This window comes from Notothenia rossii (assembly GCF_949606895.1).
Source record: "Notothenia rossii genome assembly, chromosome: 9".
Lineage (NCBI taxonomy): Eukaryota > Metazoa > Chordata > Actinopteri > Perciformes > Nototheniidae > Notothenia > Notothenia rossii.
The window spans coordinates 60,621,277-60,637,385 of record NC_136907.1 but is presented as its reverse complement, the minus strand read 5'-3'; the positions used below and the strand labels follow the sequence as shown (position 1 = coordinate 60,637,385).

Below are 16,109 nucleotides of genomic sequence, written 5' to 3'. Positions count from 1 at the left end.
ACGAATAATGAATTAAAATGCTTGTTCTTCTTTCAGGCTTTTCTGATCCTGTCTAATTGTCTCCTCACCTTCCAGTGAGGCCTAGACACACAAACACACAAACACACAAACACACAAACTGCTCTGTGTCGCATAACCGGTTTCTATCTGGTCCATGCACTGAAGGAGACTGCATTGGGCAGGGCAGAGAGCTCCAGTGTGTGTTTATGTGTATGTGTGGGAATCTCAGAATTCAACAGAAGCAGACAGTACCATTTATCAGACACCTTTAGAGCTGCCCCAGGCGATGCATATCATCCATACACAGGCAGGAAGGGTGTCAAAGGATCAAAGAGTCACACAAAAGCCAGAGAGATACACTCAGGAGCACCAGATCACTCCTAGAAAAATATTTCCATTGTGTTAAAAAGACAAAAAAGCATTCCTTGCAGTGAAAGTGTCATGAGGTCAAAGAGAAAGTTTTCCGCCTTGTAAGTGAGGGAACCCTCCCTGCGCCATGTCTGGTGACTCCAGTTTACAAGCGTCCTCTTCTGCCACACACACACACAAATGCATTCCTGCACATTAACCGTAACTTGTGACATACATATACTCTGTCACGGAAGCGTAATGCATTCACAAAAAATATTTGCACTGTTTAAATTAATTAACAAGATTATCATCTTAGAACTTTGAGAAGAAAACAATTGCATGGTTTTTCTGAATATACAAAATACTTCAAAATCCCAATGATAAACTCTTGTTTATTTTTGAAACCTTCATTTAATGGAAGAAAACATGTCTGGCCTGGTTAGTTTAATCCAGTTGTATTCAGCGTCTCTTCTGTTTTAGAGTTATTTCTTTAATTAAAACGAGCAGAATTGTCTTTACATGACAACTTTTCTTGAAATATTTAATTCAGAAAACACTTCCGTAGCCTATTGTGGGTTAGATTGCCACCAAAACATCCATCATACAAATATCCTCCACTTTGTTCCAGAACAAAATATGCTAAGATGCTAAACTAAGATGGTGAACATAGTTAACATTATTCAGCTAAACATCAGTACAGAATGTTAGCATTTTCATTGTTAGCATCTTAGCTCAGAGTAGGCCTATCGCTGTTCAGACGTGCGGCCTCTACAGCTGCTAACATGACTTGTTACACCCACACAGGTGTATGAGTTGGTGTCTATGATTTTCAAAGTTTGTTTAACTCGTGTCTATGAGCAAAGGTGTTTAATCACCCTCAGCTTCCCCCTGTGGCTACATGTCACGGCACAGTGCATATTTGATTCCTCCTAACAAGCTCAGCTGTTTATTGGCCTTCTGGTGAGTCCTAACAGAGGCTATTGCTCAGTCAAAAACATTACATGCCATTTGTGCATGTGTCAGAGAGATCTGTCTTCACAAGTCTGAAAATGATACCTCACCTTGTTAATGCCACAATTTTACAGGTCACCAAGGTAACCAAGAATTCCTGCAGAGCTCCTCAGTGAAATCTCAGGTAAGTGTGATATATAACAGTCTCAGTCTCACACACTGGGATGTAGGTATGCACACCTGGAATGTGGGAACGTGGGAGAACACATTATTCTACTCATTCAGTAGCTACAGGACAATATAGAGAGTGAATGTGTTAACACACAAACACACACACACACACACACACACACACACAGAGATCTTAACACAAAGTGAACAAAATGAGGAATGCAGATGGCAGATATGAACATCACATGTGACTGTATCTTTAGCGCTAGGGATGCAGAGCATTGTAATTTGTATGTGGTACAATACAATTCCTTATCATATACAGTGTTTTGACGTCTAACAGCATCCACCATGAATGAATAAAGAACACTGAATATTTTTTTAGATAAATCAGTAATGTCTCTAATGTAAAATATATTCTGAAGATTTATCTTGTGTCAGACGTGTGACTGAATGCTCTTTCACAGACTTTAGACAAAGCATTCATTATAGCAATTTATGTCAAATGTCACACATAAATGGATTTGGCAACCAACCATATAGAACACAGTTAACTTTCAATAAAAATAAACTTTTTCAGGCTCATGCTCCAAATCTATGTCTGTTTTTTTTCACAAAACTATCTCAGGGCTTCTTAACATTTAACAAACTATGAATGTGTGTCATACCCACCTAACGGGAAGAAACTCAGCTAACTGACGATACGAACATTTTTTATTGAAACAAAACATAAGTCTCACAAGAAGCGTCTAAATGAGCCCTGAAAATGCTAGCGCACTTAGCACAGAACTCACGGTATAAATACTTTACTATTTATTATATTGGATCTACACAGACAAGATATTAGCTAGCAAGCTGAGATTCCACAGATTCTAGAAGGATAAGTATCACCACTGTGCGATCAAAACTCGCGACAGGCGGAGCTAACCCAGATAACACACAACGTAGCTTTACGGAGGAAACGCGGAAAAAAGTCTTACCATGCTGTTTCTGATCAAAAGTTGTGTTCAATGGCATTAAAACGAGAAAAACGCTGCAGATGATTAATCCATACGTTAATCCGATGTGTCTGTGTCACTTTGAAATTACTGAGGATCCATCAACAACCAGCGACCCTCCCCGACAGGCGCAAAGACGCGAGGGCCCGTCCACAACTGCGCACGACTGTGACCACAGTTTTCATTTACATCTTTTTCAATCTGAATTTACTTTAAAATTAAAATAAATCTATATTGATTCTGACTCTTCTACATCCCACTCACAGGTTTATCATTGCTTTGAGAAAAAAGATTATTAATTTACCCCTTTTAGAAGTGAAGTTATAGTCATTTGTTCTGGGAATGTCATTTTCCAGCCTGAGACCTGGAAAACAGGCTCAGGGTTTATCAGATTAAAGGACATGTGTAGGAATTAATATAAATGTGTAGTTTTGTAGCAAAGTCAATATGTCATAAACATCCGTGCCAGTAGAGGAAACCATAGAGGGCATGGAACCATTCGTACCAAACAACTGATATGCTTTGGCTCATGTCCTAACTTTCCACCATATTTCCCTGGAATAATCAAGCAGGTACAAACTCCTGTTTTTTTAGAGGAATTAATAATCCAAAAGGTTTCACCCAGAAGCAATAGAAGCATCACATTTAAAAAGAAAAATGTTTTTTTAAGATTGAATACCAAAGACCAGGCGAGAGAGCAGGAATGAGTCCCGACATGCAGGACAGGAATGAGAGAGGATTCATGACCACAATCCAGCACCTCGCCCTGCCACTCCCTACTCCTTAGTCTTTCCCACCTCTACTCCCTTTAATATCCAACCTCTGCTCTCTGCCTTCACTTTCTCTCCTTCCAGCTGACATACATCTTTTCACATTATTATGTTTCAAAATAAATGAATCATATAAGGGTGGGAGAACATTCAAAACGGCTTACAAGACTCCTGTACTGATTCACAGGAAGCTTGCACACCTTCAGCCACACACACACACACACACACACACACACACACACACACACACACACACACACACACACACACACACACACACACACACACACACACACACACACACACACACACACCTGCCTGAACTTCAAATCGGGAGTACTGTATTGCTTCAACAATAAAGATTGTGCACTTCAGTCCAATGTTTTAGAAGGTCTTTCCTCACAGTTTACAAATCCCTCAAGTCTATTTATGTGAACAAATATAAGCAATCCTTATTGGCATCATCAGATGTCTTCCGTCAAATAAAATGATAATTTATGAATCATTTCCTGGCTGGACATTGCCAGACTCTTGATTAGCTGATCCACCTTTATTTGCCTAATCCTTTCCTGCCCCACCTACAAACTGGCACAGAAACACACACACACACACACACACACACACACACACACACACACACACACACACACACACACACACACACACACACACACACACACACACACACACACACACACACACACACACACACACACACACACACACACACACACACACACACACACACACACACACACACACACACACACACACACACACACACACACACACACACACACACACACACACACACACTGAGCACACAGGCAGGAAGTGAAAACACACCCAGTCGGATGGAATCCAATTTTTTCTTATATGATTTGTTTCCTCTGTAGCATCTCTACTTCACCACCAATACATTCATATATAATAGAAAGCTTTTAATCCCTAAAAAAGAATCCCTTAATCACTGCGATCTTACTTGTGACAATTAACAAAGCTGTAATTTAAGCTCTTATTCAACTAAGACCTGTCAGATAATATACAAGCATACGCATGGTGAGGTAAAGAGAAAGACCCTGTGAGATATTTCATCACATGTCCTTTATTAAATTCACCTTTGGATAAAAGATATATAGTTGAGAGGAACTGGAGAGAAAACAGGATAATGCTGTGGATTGGATTAACAACCCTCAAGCATTATGTTTGTCTTCTTGTTATTGCACATTTTATTTATTCAGCACGTTCTGTCATGCTTGGGAATCTACGTCTGGTAATACTGAGAAAAACCCTTGTCATTGGACGACCATGGACGGTTAATCATCAAGTTGGCCTCAGGCCCTGCAATCCAATGTCGTTAATAGTTGCTTTCCATTAATCTAACAGTGCTTTCTCTGTATGGTTATGGGCCACAAACACATTTTATGATGGTGAGATGTGGTTTGATGTGCGTCTGCTCATCTGACAGACATGAGGGAGGAAGTGAAGCCTGAGCTTGCTACTACATGCTCAACGTAAAACATTATTTCAATGTTTGCTGCCCTCTGCTGGTGGTCACACTTCAAATGTCATGATCACATTGACAAAACACCTCTGAAGCTTGTCTTATAAGCCTACAACTGAGTTAATTCCCCACTGTTATTGCTGATGCCATTTGTGTGGGGATTTGTATTTTTATGAAATAGGGAATATTGTATTCTAAAATTACATAAATATTGGTTGTCAGATGTTTGAAACATAATTTCGATATTAGACACAAAAAAAGATTTGGTTTTCTATAACTGGATTAAATGCATTGCAGTGTAGAGAAGACTGAAACATTTAGACCATAAGTATGAGAGATAGTTACAGATAATATAATGAAACAGAAAAGTTCATGCTTAAAAGGTAAAACAGAGAGAACATAATACAGTGTTTGGTTGATGGCAAGTCTTTTATTTCTTAAGTGGATGGGAGAATTTGGATTAAGGACCTTGATACTCTAAAATACCAAGGAATTACTCGGGTTGTTTCCATTTAAAAGTCCCTCCAAATTGTCACAAATCATTATCAACTTCCATTGTTCAATGTATCCGCTGGTCAGCTGCTGATGGGTTAGCAAAAGAACAGACTGACATTGGGGTTTCTTAAAGTGACAGCACTAACACTCAGGACATGCATAGATCTCTACTACAGTTACACGATGCACCAGCAACTGCTTTTTCTCTGTATACGCTACAATCTAGGGGGAAAAAACAACTCAGTATAATTGAAAATACAGATACTGTATGTGTTGCCCCTAGTTAATAAATATAGGCAAAATAATAAAAAATATATTTTTTATACATTTTACTGGTAGAGACGGTAACTGTCTCGCTTTTTTTGAGGTAAATAGATTTCTAACTTGTTGGCGTGAGCAGTCTCATTTATTCAATTCTAGATTCCTCTCTTCTGGCAGTTTGGTGAGAATATCCACCCCGTCAGATGTGATGACCACCGTGTGCTCAAACTGAGCCGACCTGCATGAATGTCAGTTAAGAAAACACAACATGTGTTAGCTTTAAGAAGAACAATTTAATCTGTGTAAGAGTATGAAACTTGAGATACGTTGGTTAATTTGGTCAAATACAGAAAAAAACCGTAATGTCAAAAATATTTGTCTTTGTTTTATGTACGTCTGCGTCACATAAGAAAAAAACAAAATACCTTGAATGTCATGATAACAATAATACTTGTGTAATGTAATAATGATAAGGGTGTGTTCAGATCTTCTTTTCTGCTGCATTGAGTTTACTGCTAACATACAACATATTGCTTGTTGAGTTCTTAACAATGAAAAGTAAAACACAATTATTTATTTTATTGAATAAATTAAACTTTAATCCAATGTACTAATAAATAAGTATAAGAGTTACGAGACAACAATTACCAAGGTGGAATATCCCAGTCTTTCTCCATAAGTTGAAGTTGTGATAGATTGTGCATTGTCTTAAGCAGTTCTAGTTTTAAGACTTGTATGTGCTATAATGATGCTAGCTTGGAAACATTTTGGTCAGGAAACTTTTTTTTGCTAAAACACAGAGCCAAAATATAACTAGTTGTGACCTTTTATTGTCTGTAGACACTGCAGTCCACTTGTCCCCCAGGATCCTGAACTCTGAAGAGCCCTCCATCAGTATGGGCTCTACAAAGAAACAGAGGTGTTAGTACCACGTTTATACACAGTGGTATCTTAATGTTGAAACAAAAATAAGATAAATAAAGTAACTTGCCTATTGTGAAAGACATCCCTTCATCCATGATCATATCATTGTCGTTTGCTGAAAATAAACAAAAAGATGATTCTCTTAAATGATTAAAAATGACTTTTGGCAACATTGGTATGGTTTCCAGATTCATTTCTATTGTTCCCATTTCAGCTTTTTAATATCCTAGAGTACAAACTAGACAAGTTGTATGAGATGTACAGACTTTTACAGTATTCCATATACATTTTCTCCAGACAGTACATACAATATTTAAAGGAACCCATACAATCCCAAAGAAAGCCTATTGACAAAGTCAGAGTCTGCATGCACACATGTGATAACATCTCAAGGCTTATTCAAACTCACCATGGTGCCAAATCTCAGGATGGCAATGAAAGTAGGAACCTATTCCATGACCAATGAAAAAAGGGCACACACGGAAGCCACTGGCCAGCGCAATTTCACTGCAACAAGAACAAAAAATATTATAAACAATGAATGTCATTCATTTTAGTCTGGATTTCTTTGTTTTTAGAGCTCATTTCAGTTTAGTTTCAGCTTTTCAGAAAGGTTTAGTTTAGTCATAGTTGGCCAGGTATAATGTCTAAGAAGTATGTAGCTACAGAATATATAGTTAGAGAACTGTGTAGGAATGGCTTTCATTTCCAAATCTTTTAATTTGGTAATCAACAACCCTTTCACATTAAATCATGATCTTGGTAGTTATTCTACAAGAAAAAACAAGGATTCATACATTTTTAAATATTGCGGCATAGCGCCCTCTCCTGGAATGTTAAAACCTAAATTAATTTATTTCAATTTGTATTGATTTGAATCACCCAATATAGTTTCAGTTTGGTTTATCTTTCTTAAAGGATAGTATTTGATTTAGTTGTTACCTGATAGTGTTTCCTATAACACAGAGCTGTGCACCCGGCCTGCAGGCAGTGATGGCTTCGTCTCGGCAGCGCCTGGCTGTTTCCACCAATCGCTGCCCCACCTCGTCCACCTGGCCAATCAAGAAGGTCTCTGAGGTGTCACCATGGTAACCATCTAGATACACCTGTAAGAAGCAGGCAGAAGTCAGTGATGTTCTGGTAACGTTTGCAGTAATGTCTTTGAGTTTGATTGTGTGTCTGTTAAAGCATCAACTCACAGTGACATCAACGTTGATGATATCTCCGTCCTCAAGTTGCCGACTGCAGGACACAAGCATATCAAAAATGAACGTTGCAAACACAGAAAATCTCTCACATTCTTAATTTTGTACCACATTTGCATAACATAATAATTGATACTGGCCGTCATAATAGTACCTCAGCTTATAATATAACATAAATCTTTTTTTTATTAGTTGCCAAAATTAATTTGAATGTGTTCTACTCTTGAGATAAAAATCATTTTCAAATTGACATAACATTAAACATTTTAGAATCTTTAATACAAATATTGTTCTGTTTATTTAAATAATGTGTGTCATTAACACCTTAATGTACGTGACTTGAGAATAATTTACAATATATTCAGCTTGCTGAATGTATCAAAATGAAGTATAAATCCCTTAAATTTACTTATTATGATAGTCTCTTAAATAAAAAAGCTCATGGCAAAGGACAAACATTTTTCCTCCATGATGCCCTTAGCATGAAAAGTTTTGGACACCCCTCATCTGAAGGTTGTGAGGGGTGTGCTGTTACCTGTCAGGTATCCCGTGGCAGATCACGTTGTTCACAGACGTACAGACTGACTTGGGAAAACCCCCGTATCTCAGAGGGGATGGGTAGGCGTTGTGCTTGATAGTCTCTTGGTGCACAATGAAGTCTATATCATCTGTTGTCATACCTACCTGGAAGTCACAGATCAAAATTGGAACATTGTTTTTGAAGTTATAGAATCATAAACGCCCCCCGTAGTTATAAGGTGCTTACCCTCAAGCTGCGTCCAGCTAGTAGCAGTACTTGTCTGGCTAACTGACACGCTCTGGCGAGGCCGTCGATCTGCTCTTGGTCTTTGATTTCTAGGTAGTCTGGCCATTCTGGGATAATCCCACTTGTTACATAGCCAGGCTGCACAATGTGCTACAGTCAGGGAGGAAAAACAGAGTACAAAGGGTGGGGAAATTAAAGGAGTCATTATTTAGAAATACACACCAAATTACAATATGAAATTTGAGCTGACTTAGAAAATCACGAGGTGCCGTACCTTAGGTACTGCATAGGCAGGCCGAACAGTAGCTGGGCGAACTACATTTTGAGAACTTTTCCACTTCCTCCAGAAGAGGTGCCGATGTTGCTGACACAGTAGGGCTGTGGGGGGGCCAGAGTTTCTTAAACGGCAAGCTCTCTGCAGAAAACCACCCAAGCCTGGAAAAAAGCAAAGCAACACAATGAAGATATACGGGTTCTCTTTCACAAAGCTTTTCTGCAAACATAAATGGTAGAAGTAGAAATGTTATGATGGGGCTGGGAACCACCTTCACAAATGTTTTTTAATCAATTAAACAACAGTGACTGTGTGGTCAACCATATCTGATGAGAACATCCTCAAATATGTAAGTACATGGGATGTCCTGGACATTGACCTCTAATTGACCGACAAGGTAAACTCAAGTTAGAGTGCAGCAGAAGAAACTTTGTTAAATCAGGGCTACTGTGTGGAAGACCACACGCTGCATGGTTTTATTGTACATGTTTGCATCCGTTTCACTGTAAGGGAAAGATAATATTGAGTAGATAATGACAATCTTGCAAAGGTAATTATTTGGTATATTTTGCTGTGCACATTATATGCTTTAACAAGTAAGACCTTGTTCACCCTAATATGTTATATTATTACCTTTCTTTGTGTAAAAGAAACTTGGGCCAGTGGTTATTATTCCAGCAAATAAGTGATGGTTGTTTTTGGAACTAATAATAAAGCTATAGATTACACTTTGCTCAGTGCAATGGAAACTTGGAGGTAAAAGGGTCAATATCATGGTAAACATCCAGTTCACTTGTGCGGGTAAAATAATATGCAACATACACTTTGTGGCCAATGTATCAGGTACTCCTGTACACTGTAATGCAGTCAAAAGAACTACTTTAACTATTTAACTAAGTGTAATATATTTGAAAACATGTCTTACTTAGTGTGTGTGTGTTGTACTGGACTGCATGGTAATAAGGGGTGTTTCTAATATTCTGACCCCTTACTGCCCAGTCGGGATACAACGGTTCATTTGACGTAACAATAAGTTAGCTAGCAAGCTAACAGTGGTTAAAACACCGCCCCTCTTTGACACAATATTAGAGCTGCTGTCATGTTCTAATGTGTTTGTTAAAGAAGTACTTTATCTATGACTAACGCGAGGACACATGTGGTCCAAGCAGCCGCTGATGTTAGCTGTCTATAGAGTATGGACAGGGATTATTTAGCTCAGTACCTGCCGCTCTTGTTGCTAGTCGTGCAGAACAGTGCGCCGCCATGGATTTTTATTGAGAGTCACGTGGTGCGGAAGTCACGTGACGCACGGATACTAGTTCTCGATCTGTCTCTCTTGCACCATCCAGGCATGGATGTATAATAAGAACCATCCAGGCAATGTCAAGTATAATTTATTATATAAACGTTTCTGTGTATTTTGTTTTCATTATTAATTTTCCACAGACTTGTTTTCTTTCTTATGATTTTTAACATGTATATATATATATATATATATATATATATATATATATATATATATATATATATATATATATATATATATTTAAAAAAACTTGTAGCTATATCATTTAAATTCTAAGCTGTGTTGTTTCTTGTATGGCTTTTTTTCCTCCTTTTTTGTTCAATTTTAAATGTATGTGATGATTTTCCTGTGTGTTTAACACATCATTCTTTTTACCAATACAGTTTAGAAAAACACTCCCAATCTAAAATGTATGTGCAATGTTTTTTCTCTGCTTGTTTTTCTTTTATTGCCTTGTTTTCATCATGTTTGTTGCTGATGGTTGTTGAAAATCACCAAACGTCATTTGGTTGTATGTGTTAAGTGACAATAAAGTGTCTAATGTAAAGACTGACATCTGCTGCCCCCCATTAGGCTACTCTTGTATATCCTGTTGAGTATTACTTTTATTTATTGTAAGGCGACCTTGAGTGCCTTGAAAGGCACCTCAAAAATAAAAATTTTAATTATTATTATTATTATAACTTTGTTTCAATTTTAAGCTTAATTTGATTTTTTCAGGTCCTCAACAATTCACATCTGAAATATTTAACAATCCAATTACGCTCTTCCTCTCCGCCAGGCCCGGTTCCAGAACAAAATGACTCAGGGAGCATCTGAGATTAGAGAGGGTGCAGTGGTAGAGTGCTATTTTTCTAAGTGGGGAGTGGACCTAACACCCAGGAGGTCCTCACCTCCTCTAGGGGGGTCCGGGGCATGCTCCCCCGGGAAGATTTTTTTTTAGATATTGAAGTTAAAAGCATCAATTTGGTGCACTTCAGCAAAAATGAAGAGATCTATGGATACATCTCAACACCCATATGAAACAGAACTGTAAACAGATTTACTATTTCTCTGTACAGGCGAGTTGGGGACTTTTTTAAATATACCTGGGCAGGCTCTGTTTTGCCGAGGTCCTCTGGCACTTGCGGGCCGCTGAGGGGTGGCGGTGTTTGGGGCAACGAAGACGGCTGCGGCTGCTCCGCCTCCGTGGGCGAGGCGGGCAAAGTCGGCGAGTCGGGCGGGAGGACGTTAGTGTCCACGACAGTGGCCGCGGGTAACGTAATGTCCCCATGATCAGGGGCCTCATTTATAAAGGGATATACGTTCAAAAAATGGCGTACGGCAGTTTTTACGCAATGTTTGCGATTTATAAAATACTAACTTGACGGGAAAACGTGCGCTCCTCCACGCAAACTCTAACCGATGCGTACGCATTAAGCACAAAAACGGGAGAGACGAGGAACTGCGACACCGTTGGCAGAAGGAAGAATGGAGAGAAATATGTGGAAATAATACCATAAATAAAATGTTACCTCTCATTTATCATATATGAAGAATTCATTTTCAAACATTGATTAAAGCCAATCTTAAAATGATTTAACAAACGCCTGTTTGAGACTCCTCAGTGCACACAAAAACATAACTGGGAGAAATAAATAAATACGGATATGTTATTTAAAACCACCTCGAATATGTTGTGTTCATGTTATGAAATGTTTTCTCATAAATGATGCGGTAAGCAGGAGGACAGAATTACGTCTACACTGACGCCGTTTTGCATTTATATAGGTTGTAGATACGAGCATGGTTTTATATATGTTTAATACATGTTTAATCGTGTTTTATGTCGTTTGCCAAGACTTGATAAGTCGCTCGTAAAATACAGGATGTATGGAAACTAAGAGCACCATATGTGGTAAATTGTACAGCTAATATAAAACAACACATTAGTTGTATTTCCTTTAACTCGTGGATATAGAGTTGCTGCGGAGGGGGCGGGGGGGGGGGGGGGGGGTTGAGATGCACAGGCTGCAGTGCAGACGATGCGCACAGCTGATCGACAGCTGGGACACAAACCGCCAAATACAACAACATAATTCTGATCCAGCCGTCATGACTCCACTCCGGAGGGATCCCCCGATCATTTCTTAGAGTTTCTCATCAAGGGGGGGTCTCATGTCCCCGGTACAAACACACTGCCTGAGGAAGGCTATGTGTATTTTGTTTGTCATTAACCTTTTTCGGACCACATATTTATTTATTTTGGTGACGATCCGACCTCATGCTGCTACTCTGGTTCAAACTGCATCCACCAAACAACATGATTTATCTCGACCTCCCCAAAATAACCAAAACCTGACACGATGTGAGATGTTTTTTTTAGCTGTTCTGTCGTCATTTCCTGCGATCTTCTCCATGCAGTCAGTCAAAAATGAATGAATGAAAGTGCGTTTCTTTGACTATTTATAGGCAAACATGGGGGTTACGTGAAAGCCCGCAAAAGCTGCACCGCATTTCGAGTCGGTTGTGATTTATAAAGGGAAACAGGCGTAGGAAGTGCCATACGCACTTTCCTCGCCGGTACGCAATGTTTGGTGAATCGGAAAGTGGCGGAAAATGTATGGACCTATTTTTCGGATTTCTACTACGTAAGCAACCTTCCCACGTCAATCCTACGCACGGCGTTATACATGAGGCCCCTGAACTGTTATTACCTGCAGTAGATGCAGTGTTACTGGTGGCGATAAGGGCTGGCAGGTCACGCGCACCTGACAAAATAACGTTACTTATCGTTTAAATTGACCAAATAAATGCAGCAGACAATGTTATTTAACCACAATTACAATTTATTTTATTTCAACTATATTCTTCTTCTTCTTCTTCTTCTTCTTCTTCTTCTTCTTCTTCTTCTTCTTCTTCTTCTTCTTATTATTATTATTATTATTACTACTATTATTATTGTTATTATATATGTAATATTTTTCACTTTTAATAAATACAATTTCTTTTTTTTCACTTTTAATTCAAATGAGGGTGCATGCGACTCAGTGGCGGATTTAGGATTGAAGGAGATCCGGGGCTTAGCCCAGGAGTTGTTGGGGGTGCAGGGGTAGAGTGCTATGTTTTTACAACTGGGGGATGGACCGAACATCCTTTTAGGGGGGGTCGTCGGCTCCTTTAGGGGGGTCCGGGGGCATGCTCCCCCGGGAAGATTTTTTTTGAAATATTGAAGTTAAAAGCATCAATCTGGTGCACTTTGAGAGCAACATTAACCCTACCTTAATAATACCTTAAAGTGGACAAAAGGCACTGGAGAACACTTATTAATTAACATCCTTTAATGAAGCAAACTAATGCCTTAACTCACTCAAATACAGTCGTTTACTTATTTCGGTGAAACTAATGTGCGTAGAGTTTTAAAGGATGCGGATAGTCTCACCTTGATTCTGGCGCATTGCTTATTGTTTATAGACCTATTCTCATCCACCATCTTTGTTTGTGACGTAAAGAGTGTTAGATTCACGTTTCTGAATCGGACAGTGGATGCAGTCACAGCCAATCGGAGTCTGATTCAGAGGGTTGCCTGTCAGTTCCGTTTCCTGTCAGTTCCTTTGCTATGGTTCCGTTGTTAAGTGTACTGAAACGAGAGCCGGTATAATACCAAGACAATATAAAAATTGGAATACGTTATTTTAGTGTCTTAAAGGTAGACTGAGGTATGAAGGGTTAACGTTACATCTTAGGGTAATTTTTAGTCATGTTCTGTATACATACTAACATATAAGGGTATAATTAGTGTTGTTACTCCATGTTTACTAGCTATAACATTAACGTTACATCACTCTTTTTCACTTCTTACTCAGTCAGCCAGACTGCAGATATCACCATTATATTCACAAACCTGAAACATCATCCATTTCTTCATTGCTGGTGATGACATTGTTGTCAGCTGCTGATACTGCTGCTGCTGCAGGTTGTGGCGCCGTTTTCAATGAAAATAACTTTCTCATATCCATAACTTTATAGGCTATTAGCTTAAAACTCGTCAGGCACTAGCAGAGCCATATGGCAGTGGGCACTATGGATCACTTCTTCTTCAGGGCAGGGAAGGCTACGCAGTACGCAGGCTACTGTTCCGCAGCGACTGTCTCTCTGGTGGACTCCGGTACTGGACATTGCTCCCGAGACGTTTTTAAAAATATATATATATATATTTTTTTTAATTGAAACATCCGGTGCTTTTCAGAAAACATCCGGGGCTTGAGCCCAAGTAGCCACCCCTAGCGCCGCCACTGCGACTCAACTGAGGGTGCAATGCACCCTTATGCGGCCTGCTCTCCGCCCACATTACTATTGCTGTGTAATTTCTGAAAGGTCCTGGGGCCTCATGTATAGAGAGGCGAAGTCCCTCCCCTTCCGGGAGCCTCCATGGGACCCCGGAAGCGGAAAATTATACATTGAAGTCAATGGAGAGAGAACAGTTATCTTTTGATCCCGTTTGAATTGTGCCACGAATGACACATATGATGTTTGTCAATCTTAAACAATCATTTCCATGCAAAAAAAGTCACAGTTTGTCGTAAAAATGCTGAAATATAAGACTATGAATAATACGCAACTAGAAAGACTACAAATCCCAAATACATTCTGGGTCGCGTAAGTGATGTCATAGGCGATAATGCTCCAAGACTGGTTGTGACTCGCAAAGCAAAGAGGAAGAAGAAGACTGATTTATTCCCTCCAATAAATATAAGAGATTGCTCCAATAAATTCACTTTTACAAGATGCCTGTGTGCTTTGTACGAGGTTGTAATCACAAAAGAGATCATACCACTTGCTCGTTCTATCGCTTCCCGTCTGATGAAAGGACCAGGAGTCGTTGGACCAAACATATCAGGTAATATACATGTTTTGCATGGAACATAGTCAAGTTAGCTACCTAGCTAGTAGCGAGCATGTTAGTTAGCATTATATTACATTACTTAGCCTTGTCATTTGTATTAGCCTTAACATGAAGTAAACCAAAATGTTAAACAGTAAGAGTAGTCATGATGGTAAGTATTTTGTGAAACATTTGAAGAGTAGCCTATCGCCCCCTCCACCAGGTGCTAAGGGGGCGGGAGGTAGGCTAACGCCACATTAGTATCAGCGATCTTTTCTACTTAATGCTATCTGCACAAATGGTTAACATTGACCATTAAAAGATCAGGCAGTTCAGGGAGAGTCGAAGGAAGGAAGGCAGGCAGCTTTGCATGACATTCTTCTGGACGTGTTTCATTGTGATGATAGTGAGAGTGAGTCAATCTGTTTGTTGGATAGACAGTAGTTGAGTGATTACTGAGAGAAAATTATTAAAAGAGATAATTATTCAGTGTTGTTACTTTAAAGTGTTGTTACTGACCTTTTTCTCTTTTATTTTCTTTACCTCACCTGTAACTGCTGAGACCCTGAGGAACATGCACACTGGTCTGACCTGCTCTGGTAACCTGATTTCCACTGTACGTAATAGTATTTGGTTATGGTATATTATTTATATACATCAAAGGCACAATGCACCCCTCAGAGACACACATGTATTGAGTGTGATATTTTGCATTGGTCATGTGAAATCATCTTTACACACTAGAAAACTGTAGGAGCGGCAACTTGTTTTGAAATTGAATTTTTAATATCCGATAATAAAGTTGATCCGTTTTCTTTATTCTTCTCTCTTCCCAGCTCCATCCATCACCATTCTCTGTTCCTGCCAGGTCCTGCTTGCTAATCAATGCTCATATTTTTTTTACACAATTACAAATAAAGTCAATGTATTGTATGACATGAAGTTGTGCTTCATTCTGAGTCAATAATAAATTCATTCTGCCTTCAGCTGCAAAATTATTGTGGACTGCACCGACATCCATGTAGCAGCCCCCCCCCCCAGTAAGATGAACCAAGCAAAGCTGACATACTCAACATACAGCTGTGCTCTTAAGTTTACATGAAGAATTTGTGAAATATTGGTAATAACAGGTTTAAATGATTATTAGTAATTAATTATATAATTTTCTCATCGTAGATGAGCAGACAGGGAGCAGATGAGAAAAGCAGAATATGCAGCTGCCATTTTCCACATGGAAAAGAGAAAGGGCCAAGTGTATTTGAGTGGACA

General features: G+C 39.1%; 1 protein-coding gene across 1 annotated transcript; it reads right to left on the bottom strand.

Moving 5' to 3' along the window:
• Positions 1 to 5,155: 5,155 nt before the first annotated feature.
• On the bottom strand, positions 5,156 to 10,002 carry metap1d (methionyl aminopeptidase type 1D (mitochondrial)). The gene is made up of 10 exons (XM_079652233.1): positions 9,893 to 10,002; positions 8,671 to 8,831; positions 8,397 to 8,546; positions 8,166 to 8,314; positions 7,625 to 7,667; positions 7,368 to 7,531; positions 6,835 to 6,932; positions 6,493 to 6,540; positions 6,326 to 6,404; positions 5,156 to 5,739 (listed from the first exon to the last, which is right to left on the bottom strand). Exons 1-10 carry the CDS (start codon positions 9,933 to 9,935, stop codon positions 5,643 to 5,645), a joined length of 1,032 nt encoding a protein of 343 aa, XP_079508359.1. The 5' UTR covers positions 9,936 to 10,002; the 3' UTR covers positions 5,156 to 5,642.
• Positions 10,003 to 16,109: the final 6,107 nt, after the last annotated feature.